Raw genomic sequence first — 16779 nt, 5'->3', positions numbered from 1 at the left:
AGTGCAGGCGTGTATCTCCTGCCCTTGTGAAACGTGGTTCGGCCGGGGCTTGTCCAAGTGCACAGGCTGGTTTTACAACACCTGAGCACACAGGTGCCACAACTTGGCTGTGTGTGTTGGTTCAAATGGTTCGATTTGCCTGATTTTTAAAAATTGAGACTGAAATATTAAAAACCTATTTTAGCTATACACATACTTATCAAAACATGGTACTCATCCATAAAAAGACTGAAAAGAAGTGCGTTGAGCTGTGAAGTACAAACCCCTTTATGCTGAGGTTTCTTTCTTGTTTGCTTTGGTTTTGCTCTGTTTTGTTTAACGTTCTTACCTGAGAAGACTTGGCCAGCTTCTGGGTGTATTCCTTCTCAATCTGCTTCAGCCTGCTGTTGGCCTGAAAAACACACGGACAGGAGCACACACACGAACACACACAGTGACCTGTCAGCGTGGCGTCTCTGCACACGCCCGTCACCAGGCGCTGGGCCGGCCGCCAGCCGCAACGCCCTTCTGGGGCAGCCAGAAAACCACAGGCCTTGCCTTTGATCTAATGCCAACTATTCATCACTTAAAAAGCAAAACAGAAAAAAAAAGATCTCTCCTGCCAATTATTAGGCAAACACAGACTTCTGTGGAAAGAGAAAGGGAGAAGGAGAGACAGAAATAGATCCAGCAGAAGTGTGCCGGCTCAGAGGTGCAGGGGGAGAGACAGGAAAGAGCAGGAAGAGGAAACCAGGGGAGAGGGGTGGCGAGGAGGAGGGGAGGTAAATTTAATGCCCTTTCCCTTAGTTTAGAGATAAAAGAACTAGACGCTCCTGACCGAGGTGGAGGGGAGGCCCAGAGGCGCTGAGCTGAGATCTGAGCCCCTCCTGCCCTCCTTCCCTGGAGTGACAAGTGCACCTAAATCGCACCGTGCTTGTGCCCGGGAAGTGGGGTGGCCTTCCCAGAACCAGCCCACACCCCGAGAGCTGCGTTCTCTCCTTTGCACTCAAGCTCCGGGCCTGTGTGTGAGCTGCTTTGCTGTCTCTGGGAGCCTTGCATCTCCATTTTATCCTCCGAGCCGGGGGGACGTCGTGGTGAAGCCTCCGGCCTCCCCTCCCACGCACTGTGCAGGCAGCACACTGGCCCTGTCGGACTGGGCTTGTGGCCCTCATTCTAGAACAGGTTTTGGTCATGACTGTCTCCTTTTTCCCCAACCCTCCCTCCCTCTGTCTCCTCTCTCCGACCGCCTGCCTTTCAGCTCTGAGGACTACACCTCTCAGGTTTATCGTCTCTTTTTCTCATCGTTTCTATTTTCTATTACCCTGTCTTTTTGATATTAATATTTTGTACAGATTTCTCAACTGTGGATTTAAAAAAAATTCTGCCATGCAATTTATATTTCCAAGAGCTCTGTTGTTGCTCTGAACAGCACCATCATGCGCCCTTTGATAAGGGCTGAGGAAGCTGAGGTGCAGCGAGGTTCAGTAACCCGCCGCAGCAGCACTCACAGGGCGTGAGGGAGCCGGGACCGACCCACAGGGGAGCAGGCCCCGCACAGGCTGGAGCGCTGGCCCAGGGCCTCTCAGGGTCCCACTGCTCCCCGGGGGTTAATTTCATATATACCCGGACACGTCTGTGTGTCCAAGCACACACACATGCTCTGCTCTCTAGAGCATCTCTGTTTTTTCTTAGTTCCCTCTATTTCCTTGCTGAGCCTGCCCGTTTTGGTCTGTTTTTCACCTTAGAAATTGCTTTGCATTTTGGGTGACCTTTGGCATTCATTCTTATTTAAAGCGTGGCCCTCTAGAACCGGCAGGCCTGGGGATGGCTGCGCGCTGGCTCCCGGGCTCTCCCAGCCATCGTCTGACTGCCCAGCGCTGTGCCCTCGGGTTTACCGCCTGGAGGCGCACACCTGGTGACCAAGGTTTTCAGAAGGGCGTCTAGATGTTCAGGATATGGATTCTTGTACAATTCCATTTTAATTTTAGCCCTGGGTCTCCTCTCTCATTCCACCTCTCCAGGGAACAAACCATCTCCAAGTGGTGGTGTTTGGAGTGAGGCTCAGACGGTAAAGAATCCGCCTGCAATGCAGGAGACACAGGTTCGATCCCTGGGTCGGGAAGATCCCTTAGAGGAGGGCATGGCAACTCACTCCAGTATTCTGGCCTGGAGAATCCCATGGACAGAGGAGCCTGGCGGGCCACAGTCCGTGGGGTCACACAGAGTCAGACAGGCTGAGACAGATAGACAGACACACACACATACAGCATCGTTTGGGGGTCACTGGGTTGCAGGGTGGGGCTCTGGAGCCAGGATCTGCCGGTAAGAAGAGGCCCCGCCAGCTCCGCACGCAGTCGCGCAGTCACAGTGAGAAGGCGCGTGTGTAGGGGTGGGGCGGGAGGGGGGTCCTGCCGGCACCCACCTCGGACTCACGCCCCCCAGCCGCTGGGGGGACGTTTCTGCTCCTGACAAGGTGCCCATGTGGGTCTGTTACAGGACCCAAGCTGACTACGCAGCCCTGTGCTTCATGACAAGCTCCCCAGCTCCCTCGAGGCCCTCCCACCTGGAGCCCCAAGAGGGGCCGGGCCTGACTGCAGCTGCTCTCCCAGGGACTCAGAGTCCCTGCGGCTCCGTGACTGATAAACCACTCTGGAGGAAACCCAGGCCGTGGAGAAACTCACAAGGTGCATCTGTCTCAGCCAGTACTTTTTAATTTAAAGATGCTTTCATCAATACTTCCAGAGTGTCAAGGTGGGCATGAGGGGGACTGGTGGTCCAGATGTGAGCTGAGTGGGCCCAGTGCCCCGTGGAGCCCAGGAGATGAGGGGATGGCAGGAGCTGGGGCGAGGGGTCCAGACTCTGCTGCCGAACAACGGAGAGATGGGCTGGAGGTTGCAGGGCAAGTGTGGAAAGAAAGGGCAGTTGCTCATTTGTTTTTCGTAGGAGGACAGCACAGCTGTGTGTAGGAAGACGGAGAGGCCTGACTGTGGAGGGGGCGGAACTGGGGGGCTAAGCTTTAGCGGAGCCATGTCCTTGAGTAAAGGACGGGGTGGGCGGTGAGGCCCGTCATCCCCGGTTCGGGGTGCAGAAGGAGAGGTTCACGGGGACCTCTGCAGGGCCGGCAGAGGAGGCTTTTCGGAGAGCCCAGGTGTGCAGGCAGGTGTCAGCAGTCACCGGGGAAACCAGGCAGAGAAGAGGCAGAGGGTCAGTCTGAGCCCCGGGATCCAGGAAGCATTCTGGCCACTCACAATCGACAATGCTGGCTTTAAAATGAGGCCAGCTGGTGAGACATGAACACCTCCAGGACTTGCCAGAGCCACAGGGAGCAGAATCAATACTCTGGGGAATAATGAGACCAACTGAAGAAATAAAATGAACATGAACATATCCCCCTCCAAGGCCTTTACTGTTTGAGCCTAAATCACAGCTACCTGGATTTCTGAACTCCTCTTGCTGCTGCTGCTAAGTCGCTTCAGTTGTGTCCGACTCTGCGCAACCCCATAGACGGCAGCCCACCAGGCTCCTCTGTCCCTGGGATTCTCCAGGCAAGAACACTGGAGTGGGCTGCCATTTCCTCCAATGCATGAAAGTGGAAAGTGAAAGTGAAGTCGCTCAGTCGTGTCTGACTCTTAGTGACCCCATGGACTGCAGCCTACCAGGCTCCTCCGTCCATGGGATTTTCCAGGCAAGAGTACTGGAGTGGGGTGCCATTGCCTTCTCTGGAACTCCTCTTAAGTAAGTCTAAAAAGCTCTAGTTTAGCACTGTTGAAATTCTACAGCTCAGTTACGATGCAAGCTGCCTCCAAAACACTTCAGAATAATTTTATTCTCAGGATGTACTGACTGTCCATTTTATTTCCATACATAAAATTAGGTTAGGGTTAGTTATTTTAATCTTATTTTTATGGCCATGGTTACTATTTAGAAACACGATTTTCCAACAATCATCTGCAGCATGGCCTGAACAGACACAGAATAACAGATGAGAGGAGAGTCCTGAAACGAGAAAGCGGTTTTGCTTTCGCTGCTGTCCTTCGACCTCCTGGCCCCCATGGCCTGGCCTCCTGCCCCTGGGGCTCAGCTCCCTCTGCTCCTCCTGGCTGCTTCCTCGGCTCACTCTTCTCTGCTCGAGAGTCTAATGTGTTCATCCACTTTCTCTGTGATTCCCATCAAACTCTTGGGTTCCAGACCCTTCTGGAAAGGAGCACCAGATAACTTTCACAGAAGTGTTGATGGTTAATCATCTTAATTGCTACCTTTTTTCTGCAGGGTATTTTGTCTTAATTCCAAAAGAGTCCTTCATTCTCCACCCCCCCCCCTTTTTTTTTTCTCATTTCCTGTCATTAGTGGTGAAAGTCCAGGCATTCATGATTTCCAAGAACGTGACCTGGGAGATGAAAATTAGGAGACTCATCTAGAATACTCATATTCGAGGCAAGCCCAGATCTTATATAGAGAAGTTTCTTTAAAAATATAATAACATACATCTTTGAATAATATATTTGCTTTTAGGATTAAAGAGAAAGATGCTTCCCAGAATCTTGAAATGCAGCATAAAGCTCGGTTTACTGTGCAGTGTTTTCTATTCATAAGCTTTGCAGGAATCCACCTGATGCTTCATCAAACACTGTGAGTGTGGTTATGGCTGCTGGTGCCAGATGTTAATATGTAACTGTGTACTGCTCTGCCAACAGCAATATTCAGAGAATTCATAACAAATACTTGTATTTAATATATTTACAGAACTTTCCAACTTGAAAAATCTCTGTGTTGTACCTCAAAATAAAGGTGTAAGTTTGAAAGCATAAATAAAATTCACACTTTACATTTGGTGGGGATAGAGTACCTGGGGCTGTACATAGCCTGCTGTGTAAACAGCCAGGAAACTGGAAGAGATGCAGGAAGCACTGCTGTCAGATGTGATGTGGGAGCAGGAAGCACAGGTCCGTGCCCCTGGGAAGGGTGGGAAACTGGCAAGAGAAGCCCAGCACTCGCCCTGCCTTTGTCCAGGAGGCAGATACTGGATTGAAGGATCAAAGATAAGCAGACAGAAGGAGGAGCAGGAATAAGTGTGCAGGAGAGAAGTCAGGCAACAGACTCGGACCCAGAAGTGACAGAGATGGAGGAATTAGTAGACAAAGATTTTAAAATACTAATTAAAAACAGACCCACGTATTTAAACAAAAACTTGAACACAGTGAAGAGAGAAACAGAACTAAAAAAGGACTGAACAGCCTGGAGCACAGGAATGTATTCTCTGAAAGGAAAGTTCACTGGTGGGATAACAGGTTTGGCACTACAGAAGATCACTGAATATGAAGAAAAGGCATCTTAAATCCAAATGACCATCAGAGAGACAAAAGACTGAACTTAATGACCCGCTGAGACCATGTCACAACAACTAACATATGCGAAACTGTTTACCAGGAGGAGAAGGTTTGGGAAAATATTTAAAGACATAATTGTGGGGAAATTTCCAATGTGAAGAAAACTATAAACCCACAAGTTGAAGAAGATCAATGAACCAGAACAATAAAAAAGACAATGAAAATCAAATCAGATATACCATAATCAAATCGCAAGAATTGAAATAAAGGTAAAATCCTAAAAACATCCAGAAAAAGGATACAGTAAAAAGAGTAAGGATTTTTCATCTGAAACTATACTAGTCAAAAGATAACATAATGAATCTTTAAAGTGCTGAACGCAAAAAATTTGTCAATCTAGAATTGCATACTTAGTGAAAGTATCCTTCAAAACTGAAGATGAAATGCAGATAGCTTCAATTAAGATCTTGGAAATTGGTCACATCTTTGACAGACAGCAGAGGAAGTGCTTCCCTAGTGGCTCAACGGTAAAGAATCCGCCTGCAATGCAGAAGACACAGGTTTGATCCCTGGGTCGGAAGATCCCCCGGAGGAGGGCACAGCAGCCCACTCCAGTATTCTTGCCTGGAGAATTCCATGGACAGAGGGGCCTGGAGGACCATAGTTCATGGGGTTGCAAAAAGTTGGACACGACTCACTGATTAAACAACAACATATATCGGCATGTACCAGGGTATTTCTGAAATCATTGTTTCCCCTGTAATTTTTTCCCTAGAATTTCCAGCTCATCTTTATTAGGGAGTGGCCAATGATAAATTTTAACATAAGATGATTTTTTTGTAAGCTTTTAAACTGAAAATATTTTTTTAACTTTAAACATTTTATTTTATATTGGTCTATAGTTGATTTACAGTGGCATGTTAGTTTCAGGTATGTAGCAAAGGTGTGTACACTATTAATACTTAGCTATATATACATATATCCACTTTTTTCAGATTCTTTTTCTCTATAGGTTATTACAGAGTACTGAGTAGAGTTCCCTATCCAGCAGCACAAGATCACAGGATGATTTTCTTTTTTAAATTGAAATAGAGTTGACATTTATTGTTAGTTTCCGGTGTCCTGAAGAATGCCCTGCTGTTTGCATACGTTATGAAATGATCACCACAATGAGTCTAATCACCACCTGTCTCCGTACGGAGTTGCTATTAATGAGATCCAGTCCTGCTGTTGCCCTAGAACATCTGAATCTTCCTTGGAGTCCCAGTTAAGTTCTCAGTTTGAGACGATCATTACAAGGAAGGGTACTTTAATTAAAGGCTCCTCCTTCCTTTCCATCATTAAGCGCAAATTCTGACTTGAGAAAACGGCAAACCGGTCTAAACTGCAAAACATCAGCAAATGTCACACTTAGTGATTCTTCAATTTTGATTCATTTCTAGAAAATTCATTTAAGTCATTTTATATTGTTGCTTTACCCAGAACCTTAATCTAGTAAGTAGGAGCCCCAAGTGTTTTGGTTTTTGTCAATGCCTATTTTTTTGGTAAGGAGCTATATTCTCTATTAAAGAAGGAAGAAACTAGACAGTTTTGGAAAAGGGCTGTGATGTCATTATCAATATCACCACTGACTATCCTCAGTAACTACTGATGGATCCATTCTCAGAAAAAATGCCCATATTCCTGAACTTGCCCCATTTCTGAATATGCAAATGAATACTGGATGCATTCTCTACACAGATTTGATAACTGTGGTCGATACTGTGGACTAAAATGATTGGTCTTCAGGTCTGTGATGGACAACCTAAAGAATAATGGGGGGCAGCTGGCTTTCTGCCCTCCCTGTAATTCAAGAGACTGATTTTCTCACCATTGCAACAAACATGCTTACATGGCTAACACCCATAAACGATCATATAAGATTTACATGAGTTTTCTTCCCATTACTGAATAAGAATGCAAACTGTGAAAAAAGCTTATGAAAATAGTTAAAGAATTAAGACCTAATCATATTTCAAAAGCTCACCCTCAGAGAAGTTCTCTGAAGCACAGCCCACAGAAACTGAAATGCATTTAATACTTGGGCAGAAATATAAACTTTGAGAGAATGAAGGAGAAAAAAAACCTTTATTTTGCTCCAGGGAAGAAGCAGCTATTCTCTGATGTGCAAAAAAGAATTTATCATCAAAGACCAAATGTAAATGGGGCCAATTAATTTTTTTAAGATTCTCTACCTTCTATAATATTTTTATGTTTTTGCTGTTATGCTTTATGCCAAAATCTAATGTTGTATGATTTGACAAAAGTTAAAGAAAATGACTAGTGTATTTAACAAATTTCAGCATGCATAATATACATTTTAAATATACTTAGTAGATCTATATGTGAGTGGCACAGTCATTGGCATGGCACTTTCAGGAAGCGGGGAGAAGATCTATTTCAAATATGTGACTTCAGACATCAAAACATGTTAAAATGATTCTAATTGAGATATTGGTCAAGCAATCAATTATTTCAAATAAGCTTTGAATCTAGGAGTTAGATGTCCTGACTTGGCATACTTATAGATCCCATTAATGTTTTACCTATTTCAGAAAATTTTCTACTTTTTGCCTCACTTGTATAAAGTAATGAATATTAGTAGGGAATTTATAAAATAATGTATTTACAGGAAGTTCCTACATTAGGTTTGCAGAAAGTTCAACATAAAGCAGTAGTCTCAACACTTAACAAATGCTCTAGTCCCTTTCACAGGTAATTTGGAAGTTCAGAAAAGTGCTGAGAAGGCAGTCTTGAGATTTAGTCGTTCAGTTCAGTTCAGTTCAGTTGCTCAGTCGTGTCCGACTCTTTGCAACCCCATGAATTGCAGCACGCCAGGCCTTCCTGTCCATCACCAGCTCCCGGAGTTCACTCAGACTCACGTCCATTGAGTCAGTGATGCCATCCAGCCATCTCATCCTCTGTCGTCCCCTTCTCCTCCTGCCCCCAATCCCTCCCAGCATCAGAGTCTTTTTCAATGAGTCAACTCTTCACATGAGGTGGCCAAAGTATTGGAGTTTCACTTCAGCATCAGTCCTTCCAGTGAATATTCAGGACTGATTTCCTTTAGGATGGACTGGTTGGATCTCCTTGCAGTCCAAGGGACTCTCAAGACGCTTCTCCAACACCACAGTTCAAAAGCATCAATTCTTCGGCACTCAGCTTTCTTCACAGTCCAACTCTCACATCCATACATGACCACTGGAAAAACCATAGCCTTGACTAGATGGAACTTTGTTGGCAAAGTAATGTCTCTGCTTTTGAATATGCTATCTAGGTTGGTCATAACTTTCCTTCCAAGGAGTAAGCGTCTTTTAATCTCATGGCTGCAGTCACCATCTGCAGTGATTTTGGAGCCCCAAAAAATAAAGTCTGACACTGTTTCCACTGTTTCCCCATCTATTTGCCATGAAGTGATGGGACCAGATGCCATGATCTTTGTTTTCTGAATGTTGAGTTTTAAGCCAACTTTTTCACTCTCCTCTTTCACCTTCATCAAGAGGCTTTTGAGTTCCTCTTCACTTTCTGCCATAAGGGTGGTGTCATCTGCATATCTGAGGTTATTGATACTCCTCCCGGCAATCTTGATTCCAGCTTGTGCTTCTTCCAGCCCAGCATTTCTCATGATGTACTCTGCATAGAAGTTAAATAAGCAGGGTGACAGATCTTCATTATTACAAATGCTTAGTGCGTGTGTAGTTTCATGCAGTTTTCCAGGGTTGCCAGTATTGAGAGACTGACAGCACCAATTCACTGAAAATAACATCCGAAACGTTTGGCAACAAGGAGGATGGTGCTAAGGCTCCCGTTTGGTCTGCACACAGAGGTCTTCTTCATCAGCGCAGCTGCTCTGACTGACGAGGCCCACAGCTGCCAAACGGTGCACGGTGGGACATGCTGGTGAACAGCACCGGCTTTGACGTTAAACCAACGTGGGCGGTGTGAGCACAGGCAAGTCACCTACCTTCCCTGGCCATGATTTTATAATGTGCACATGAAGTGGACAACAGAGATGAAACTGGACTGAGGTTTAGCCATGCAGGTGTGGTGGACGTTCAGGACAGTGAGTGAGCAGAGGGCGGTGAGTCGGCCCTGCAAGGAGGACCAAGACCAGCTCTTCAGGGAGGAGCAGGAAAACCGCAGGGGAAGGAAGATTGAGCAGGAGGAGAAGCCGGCAGACTGAGGACTCAGGGTGAGTGGCTGAGGGGTGCTGAAGGCTGAGGCAGGCTGCGTTCTCCAATGGAGGAAGTGGAAACAAGATAGAGCTGGGCGACCGCTGAGCTTACAGGCTGGCAGTGCCAGGTACGAGAAGAGCAGCTTCCCAAATCAGGCTTTTGTGGGCAACTCTCCTAGTATGTGTGCAAGCGTGCTCAGGTGTGTCTGACACTTTGAGACCCCAGGGACTGTAGCCCACCAGGCTCCTCCGTCCATGGGATTCTCCAGGCAAGAATACTGGAGTGGGCTGCCATGCCCTCCTCCAGGGGATCTCCCCAGACCAGGGATCGAACCTATGTCTCCCGCATTGGCAGGCGGCTTCTTTACCACTGAGCCAACTCTCCTCACTCTTCCTCATTATTCCACTTCAAGTCCATAAAAATAACTACTTGCCTCTGATTCTTTACTAAGGAAGCAATTTTCTTTCTGAATTGTCCCCAAGTCTGGGGCACTCTGCGGCTTTTGATATTGCTAATGACTTTTATTTGTCAACATTTATAATAATGGACACATACAGGGCACAATATTTTGTGTGTTTATGAAACATGATAAAGAACCCTCCTGAAATGACCATACAACTTAACATCCCGCACTGCAGACACCAGCACGTCCTCCCAGCCCACTGTGTCTCCTCGCTCCTGAGAATCAGCAGCTCTTGGATATTATCTACTGCCTGACTTAGAAAATATTACCTGTGTAAGTACCTCCAACTTATCACTTAGCTTTACTATTTTTTTACCTTTATACAAACAACCACGCTCTACGTAATTTCCCGAAACACACGGTTTCTCACACAACATTGTTCCCAAGGTTCATTCTCGATGTTTCATTTGCAGCTGTGTTTCCTTCATTTTCACGGCTTTAGTCTATTCTAATTCATCTGTTAAGGGGCACTTGAACTTTTCCAGTTTCCTTCTCCATGAGCTGTGCTGGTGTGGACAGTCCAGTGCACGTCTTCTGGTGTGTACTTATGATTTTCTGGGGCACATGCTCACTAGCTGAACTGACAGTTCATAACTCAAATGTTCATCTCTACAGGATGATGCCACCGACATTTTGTATTCTCACCACAGTGTACGCACTCTTTTGTTCCATACTTTCAACCACACTCAGGGCTGTCAATCTCCTATTTTTAATAATAGGTTTCAGTTCAGTTGCTCAGTCGTGTCCGACTCTTTGCGACCCCACGAACTGCAGCACGCCAGGCCTCCCTGTCCATCACCAACTCCCGGAGTCCACCCAAACCCATGTCCATTCAGTCGGTGATGCCATCCAACCATTTCATCTCCTGTCGTCCCATTCTCCTCCCGCCCTCAATCTTTCCCAGCATCAGGGTCTTTTCAAATGAGTCAGTTCTTCGCATCTGGTGGCCAAAGTATTGGAGTTTCAGCTTCAACAGCTTTAATAAGATATAATTACTTCACATTTCATGAAGTTCACACTTTAATCTGCACAAGTCAGTGTTTCTTAGTGTATTCATACAGCTGTATCTTGATCACCACCGCTAAGTTCCAGGACACTTCCATCACCTCAGAAAGAAACCCCAACACCCACTCACGGTCATATCCTCCCCCGAAGCCACTGGCAAGCACTGATTTCTTTCTGTCTTTGGATTTTCCCACCCAGGACACGGCGTGTAAGTGGGGTCTCACCACAGAGGCCTGCTGTGTCTGGCCTGTTTGTCTTAGCGCGCTTTTGTCGTGGCGTGCGCCAGGCACACAGTGTTCCGTCGTGTGGACGCACCACACTTGTTTGTCTCCTTGCCAGCTGATGAACATTGGATTTTCAATGTTACTGGCGTACAGCTGCTCATTAACTCTCAGTACCTTTCAGTCTCTTCTGGATCTCCAGCCCTAGTCCTTAATTCCTCTCTTATGTATGTGTGCCTTCTCCTTATTTTTCCAATTAGTCTTTCAGAAAGTCTGTGTTTTCTAGTCTTCCGAAAGGATCTAATTTTGATTTTACTGCACTACAACAAACTCTGGAAAATTCTTAAAGAGATGGGAATACCAGACCCCTGATCTGCCTCTTGAGAAATCTGTATGCAGGTCAGGAAGCAACAGTTAGAACTGGACATGGAACAACAGACTGGTTCCTAATAGGAAAAGGAGTACATCAAGGCTGTATATTGTCACCCTGCTTATTTAACTTCTATGCAGAGTACCTCATGAGAAATGCTGGGCTGGATGAAGCACAAGCTGGAATCAAGATTGCCGGGAGAAATATCAATAACCTCAGATATGTAGATGATGCCACCCTTACGGCAGAAAGTGAAGAACTAAAGAGCCTCTTGACTAAAGTGAAAGACGAGACTGAAAAAGTTGGCTTAAAACTCAACATTCAGAAAACTAAGATCATGGCATCTGGTCCCATCATTTCATGGAAAATAGATGGGCAAAGAGTGGAAACAGTGACAGACTTTATTTTTTTGGGCTCCAAAATCACTGCAGATGGTGATTGCAGCCATGAAATTAAAAGACACTTGCTCCTTGGAAGGAAAGTTATGACCAACCTAGACAGCATATTAAAAAGTAGAGACATGACTTTGCCGACAAAGGTCCATCTAGTCAAAGCTATGGTTTTTCCAGTAGTCATCTGTGGATGTGAGAGTTGGACTATGAAGAAAGCTGAGCGCCGAAGAATTGATGCTTTTGAACTGTGGTGTTGGAGAAGAGTCTTGAGAGTCCCTTGGACTGCAAGGAGATCCAACCAGTCCATCCTAAAGGAAATCAGTCCTGAATATTCACTGGAAGGACTGATGCTGAAGTGAAACTCCAATACTTTGGCCACCTGATGAGAAGAACTGACTCACTGGAAAAGACCTTGATGCTGGGAAAGATTGAAGGCAGGAGGAGGGGATGACAGAGGATGAGATGGTTGGATGGACTCGATGGACGTGAGTTTGAGTAAACTCCAGGAGTTGGTGACGGACAGGGAGGCCTGGCATGCTGTGGTCCATGGGGTTGCAGAGAGTCAGACACGACTGAACGACTGAACTGAACTGACTCACTTTTACTAAACTGTCTGCCTCCCTTGGCATCCACAACACTATCACGTTTTGATTCTTCAGGCGCCTCTCTGGTAACTGCTTACTGGTCTCTGCTGATTTTAAATGATAACTGCCCCATGCCATCTGCTCTTCCCTAGCTAAGCCCTCTTTTTAAAAGTCCATTCTTAGAGCTTTAAGTCCCCTTTTTGTTGGGGTGAGTTCCTACTCTCTCTTTCTACTGCTCTGTCCCTTGTACCCACATCCAGACTCAGTCCAGCCACAAGGTAGCCCCCTCTCTGAGCTGTCTCATGGGCATTGAACCAACGTCCCAGCTAACCTCGGTCATTATCACCTTCCCTGAGTCAGCTCCTCCTCAGCTTGTTAACCGCTCCATCACTGAGTCCCCCAAATCAGAAACCCAAGAGTTTCCCATAATCCTCTTCTCTCACCCTTGACTGTCTTACCGATTTTCACCTCCAGATCTTTACCTTTCCTCCCCTGGATTTTACACCAGCCTGTTCACTGGTCTCTCCTCTTTCTTTTTCTGTCTGGCCTACATGCACCTCCTGATGTTCTACATGAACCGCAGGGATGATCCCAACGCCCAGCCACTCTGCAGGCTTAACTTCTCCAGTCTCCGCTCCTGCGATTTCTTGCATAGAAGCTGTAGTAAACATACAGCTCAGGCCATTCTCTGAAAACTGTATTTGCTTTGGGCTTTTCACAGTGATGGTCTAAAACAGTGGTTCCAGCGTGGGCACCTTGGGCTTATGAAGCATCACGATGCTATCAGAGGACGCAGGAAAAAGCCTGAGAAGTTCTCTGGGCCCAAAGATAGAATCTATAGAACAACAGAATGCTTTCTGTGGAAGCCCCCACCCTACCCCCATTACAGAGGATGAGTTCTTCAAACTGTTCAGTTTTCCCCAGCAAGGCCTCTGCAGTGTCACCACCAAGCTGCCCATCTTAGCCTGACCCCCTACCCTGGGGACCACCCGATGCACTCGCTCACCAACTGGCCTTTTCTTTCAGACCAAAATCAGCATTGTGTGCCGTCATATCTGTATCCCACCCACACGTTACCCTGACCCCGTTTGGAATGGGGAGGTCTGAATCCTTGTATCAGTTTCTGGGTGTGATCTGTCTACATCTAATGTCAGACTGATTTATTATTCAGTTCAGTTCAGTCTCTCAGTCATGTCCGACTCTTTGCGACCCTATGAATTGCAGCAGGCCAGGCCTCCCTGTCCATCACCAACGCCCGGAGTTCACTCAGACTCACGTCCATAGAGTCAGTGATGCCATCCAGCCATCTCATCCTCTGTCATCCCCTTCTCCTCCTTCCCCCAATCCCTCTCAGCATCAGAGTCTTTTCCAATGAGTCAACTCTTCGCATGAGGTGGCCAAAGTACTGGAGTTTCAGCTTCAGCATCATTCCCTCCAAAGAAATCCCAGGGCTGATCTCCTTTAGAATGGACTGGTTGGATTTCCTTGCAGTCCAAGGGACTCTCAAGAGTCTTCTCCAACACCACAGTTCAAAACCATCAATTCTTCAGCTCTCAGCTTTATTATTGTACTAGTGTAAATCTAGATTTCACTAGAGAAAAACACATCAATAAAAGGATAACAAGAGGAAACAAAATAAGAAACCAAAATCGTGACAAATAATTTTGCAAAGCTTAAATGTCTGTGAATAATCTACAGCATTGAGAAGTACTTCCTCAAAAAGGGTTACAATGAAGGAATAGATTAGGAGAAATGATACCAGTGTGAAAGAAAAAGATATTATTTGAAGTCAGAACCACCAGGAGCTTAGGACCTAGGAATCTGCATTAAAAGCTCTCCTGTTGCTTCTGATAATCAGCGCACTTGGGAACCACTGTTCTGGCTAAGTGAGGATGTGACTGAGGGCTCCTTCTTAAATAAAAGCACCAGGACCATAACTTATAGAAAGCACACAGTTTCTGCTCACCATGTTCCATCTCGTTTCTACTGTGATTTTTTTTTTCCGGTAAAAAGAACCCAATAAGTTGAGATTGGCTGTTTCAAATGAATGAATAGCATCAACTTTGATAACCTGAAAGGGTTTCTATGGTAACACAGAACAAAGGTAATAACCACCAAGGTCTAAATAATCAACGTTGCTTAGCGATCTTAAGCTGGCTTACTTTTAATGGTTTTAAATGCAGCAAAAAGCAAAACGGTCAGTTCCAAGGAGTCAGGCAATATTACTACTAGAGTATATAACTAATTATGTGCTAACCCCAAACAAATATAAACTGGAATCTACGGTTTACTCATGGAAGCAATTAAAATACATAAATATAATTTACACTGAGTCCACCACTCTGGCATGTAATTATCTATCTAATTCAAACCACGAAGCTAGGTGTTAGAATTTAACGTCCCTGAACTAAATACAAATATGGAAAGTCATTTTGGGATTTGATCCTGATTCATTTTCAACCAAATATCCACAAATTCATTTTAAATGCACACAAGAACTGCAACAGCTTCACCTAAATCAGTTTTCTACAAGTTAAACATCCCTCCTACACTCAGATGTGATTGTGGAACGACTTTGATCTTTATTCCCAAATTTATTGCTCCGTGTAATCCATGACAAAATGTAATGTGATTTACTGTATCTCTATATGACAGCCCAGCAGCTGACAGAACTTAGTAATTTAGCATAAGAAACAAACCTTCTGGCACCAAAGCACACAAACCATAATGGGGGCTCTTTCGTGTCAGTTTACAATGCAGCCTACACAAGCCGACGCTAAGAACTTCAGAACGATCCTCTTTTGTGTGCGTTTAATGAAGGTGCTTTTCTGCCTTAAACGTGCCGTGTAGCTGCATGCAAAAAATTGTGGAACATTTTGCTTTTGTTCTCATTAAAACAATGAGGGACCAGTCGCATGCGAATGTTCTTTTCTCAAAGAAAACGACTCAGTTTTTTCATTTAATTTGAAGCAAATGAAGAAACATCAACATGGGAATCTATAAACCAAATTTATATTTGGTTATCCGACTCCCAGCAACCCCATGGACCGCAGCCGACCAGGCTCCCCCGTCCATGGGATTTTCCAGGCAAGAGTACTGGAGTGGGGTGCCACTGCCTTCTCAATTATATACAAAAAGGATAGGTTATATAATTGGGCACCATATACAATATAGAAAAAGAACAGGTTAGATAATCAGGCACTATACAAGGCAGTCAAAACCTGTCTTGAGAACTGAAGTTTCTCTGAAACTCTCTTTGAACTCGGGTCTGCATTCAGGGCTGGAAATGTCAGACCAGATGGTCCTCAGGTCTCTTTCAACTCTGAATCTCCAGGATCCATTTGACTGCTTTTCAGAGGGTCATGGTGGCTCTGATGGTGGGGGCCATGATGGGTCTGGGGGTCTCACGCTCCTGAACAAGGTGGCCAAGAGTGGGGGATGCTCCCAGATCACTTGTCCAGCCCCTGGCGATGACAAGTTGGTGTCTGAATATGAAGCCTGGCCGCGAGGTCTGGCCGGGCTTCCAAAGCAGGGGTTTCTGGAGTCTCACTCGTTCTCTAGCGCTGGGGTTCTCAACAGAACACCCACCTTACCCCTACCCTGTGGGTCTTCAGGCATTTGTCAACCTATGACCCAATCAAGGAGAAGCCACTTTTCGTCGCCTCTCCAGGGTATTTGGTTATAAAAGACAAGTTATATACGCTTTAGTTGTTTAGTTGTGTCCGACTCTTTGCGACCCCATAGACTGTAGCCCACCAGGCTCCTTCCATGGAATTCTCCAGGCAAGAATACTGGAGTGAATTGCCATTTCCTTCTCCAGGGCATCTTCCCCACTCAGGGATTGAACCTGGGTCTCCTGCATTGCAGGCGGATTCTTTACCAAGTGAGACACCAGAGAAACCCAAGTTATAGCTTCATCACTTCAATTCAGACCTTTGACACCCAGTGTCTTCTTACAGGTATTTGAATGAAAGATTTTCATCGAGGTGAATTACCGCTGGGACATCCAAGACACCATCCACGTGCTGCCGCCAACTGGCTGAACCCACCACAGGTCACAGTCTGAGCTCCTGCTCTGCAAGTGAGGAAACACGTCGCCAGAGCCCCCCTACCCGGGGGGCGGGGTTATCAGATGTGCAGACAGAACCACAGCAGAATCAGGTTCGAGGCATGTTTTCTGTTACCCTGTGTTGTATCCTTTCTTACGTCTCCTTCAGGTCCGCA

General features: G+C 45.8%; 1 protein-coding gene across 11 annotated transcripts in view; it reads right to left on the bottom strand.

Moving 5' to 3' along the window:
- Positions 1-16779, bottom strand: part of CEP112 (centrosomal protein 112) — a 356316-nt gene that overhangs the window by 111153 nt on the left and 228384 nt on the right. For 10 of the 11 annotated variants that reach the window (XR_011467850.1, XM_070388925.1, XM_070388928.1 and 7 more), the window contains one exon: positions 329-391. The exons of the other annotated variant lie outside the window; for it this stretch is intronic. Coding sequence is in view for 9 of the 10 variants with exons in the window: in XM_070388925.1 (XP_070245026.1) it covers positions 329-391 (63 nt within the window). In the remaining variant the exon portion in view is untranslated. The remainder of the gene's footprint in view (positions 1-328; positions 392-16779) is intronic. 11 annotated transcript variants of the gene reach the window in all.

Source organism: Bos mutus, chromosome 19, assembly GCF_027580195.1.
Source record: "Bos mutus isolate GX-2022 chromosome 19, NWIPB_WYAK_1.1, whole genome shotgun sequence".
In the NCBI taxonomy this organism is placed as follows: Eukaryota; Metazoa; Chordata; class Mammalia; order Artiodactyla; family Bovidae; genus Bos; species Bos mutus.
Note: the sequence above shows the minus strand (reverse complement) of the source record. Positions and strands in the feature narration are given on the sequence as shown.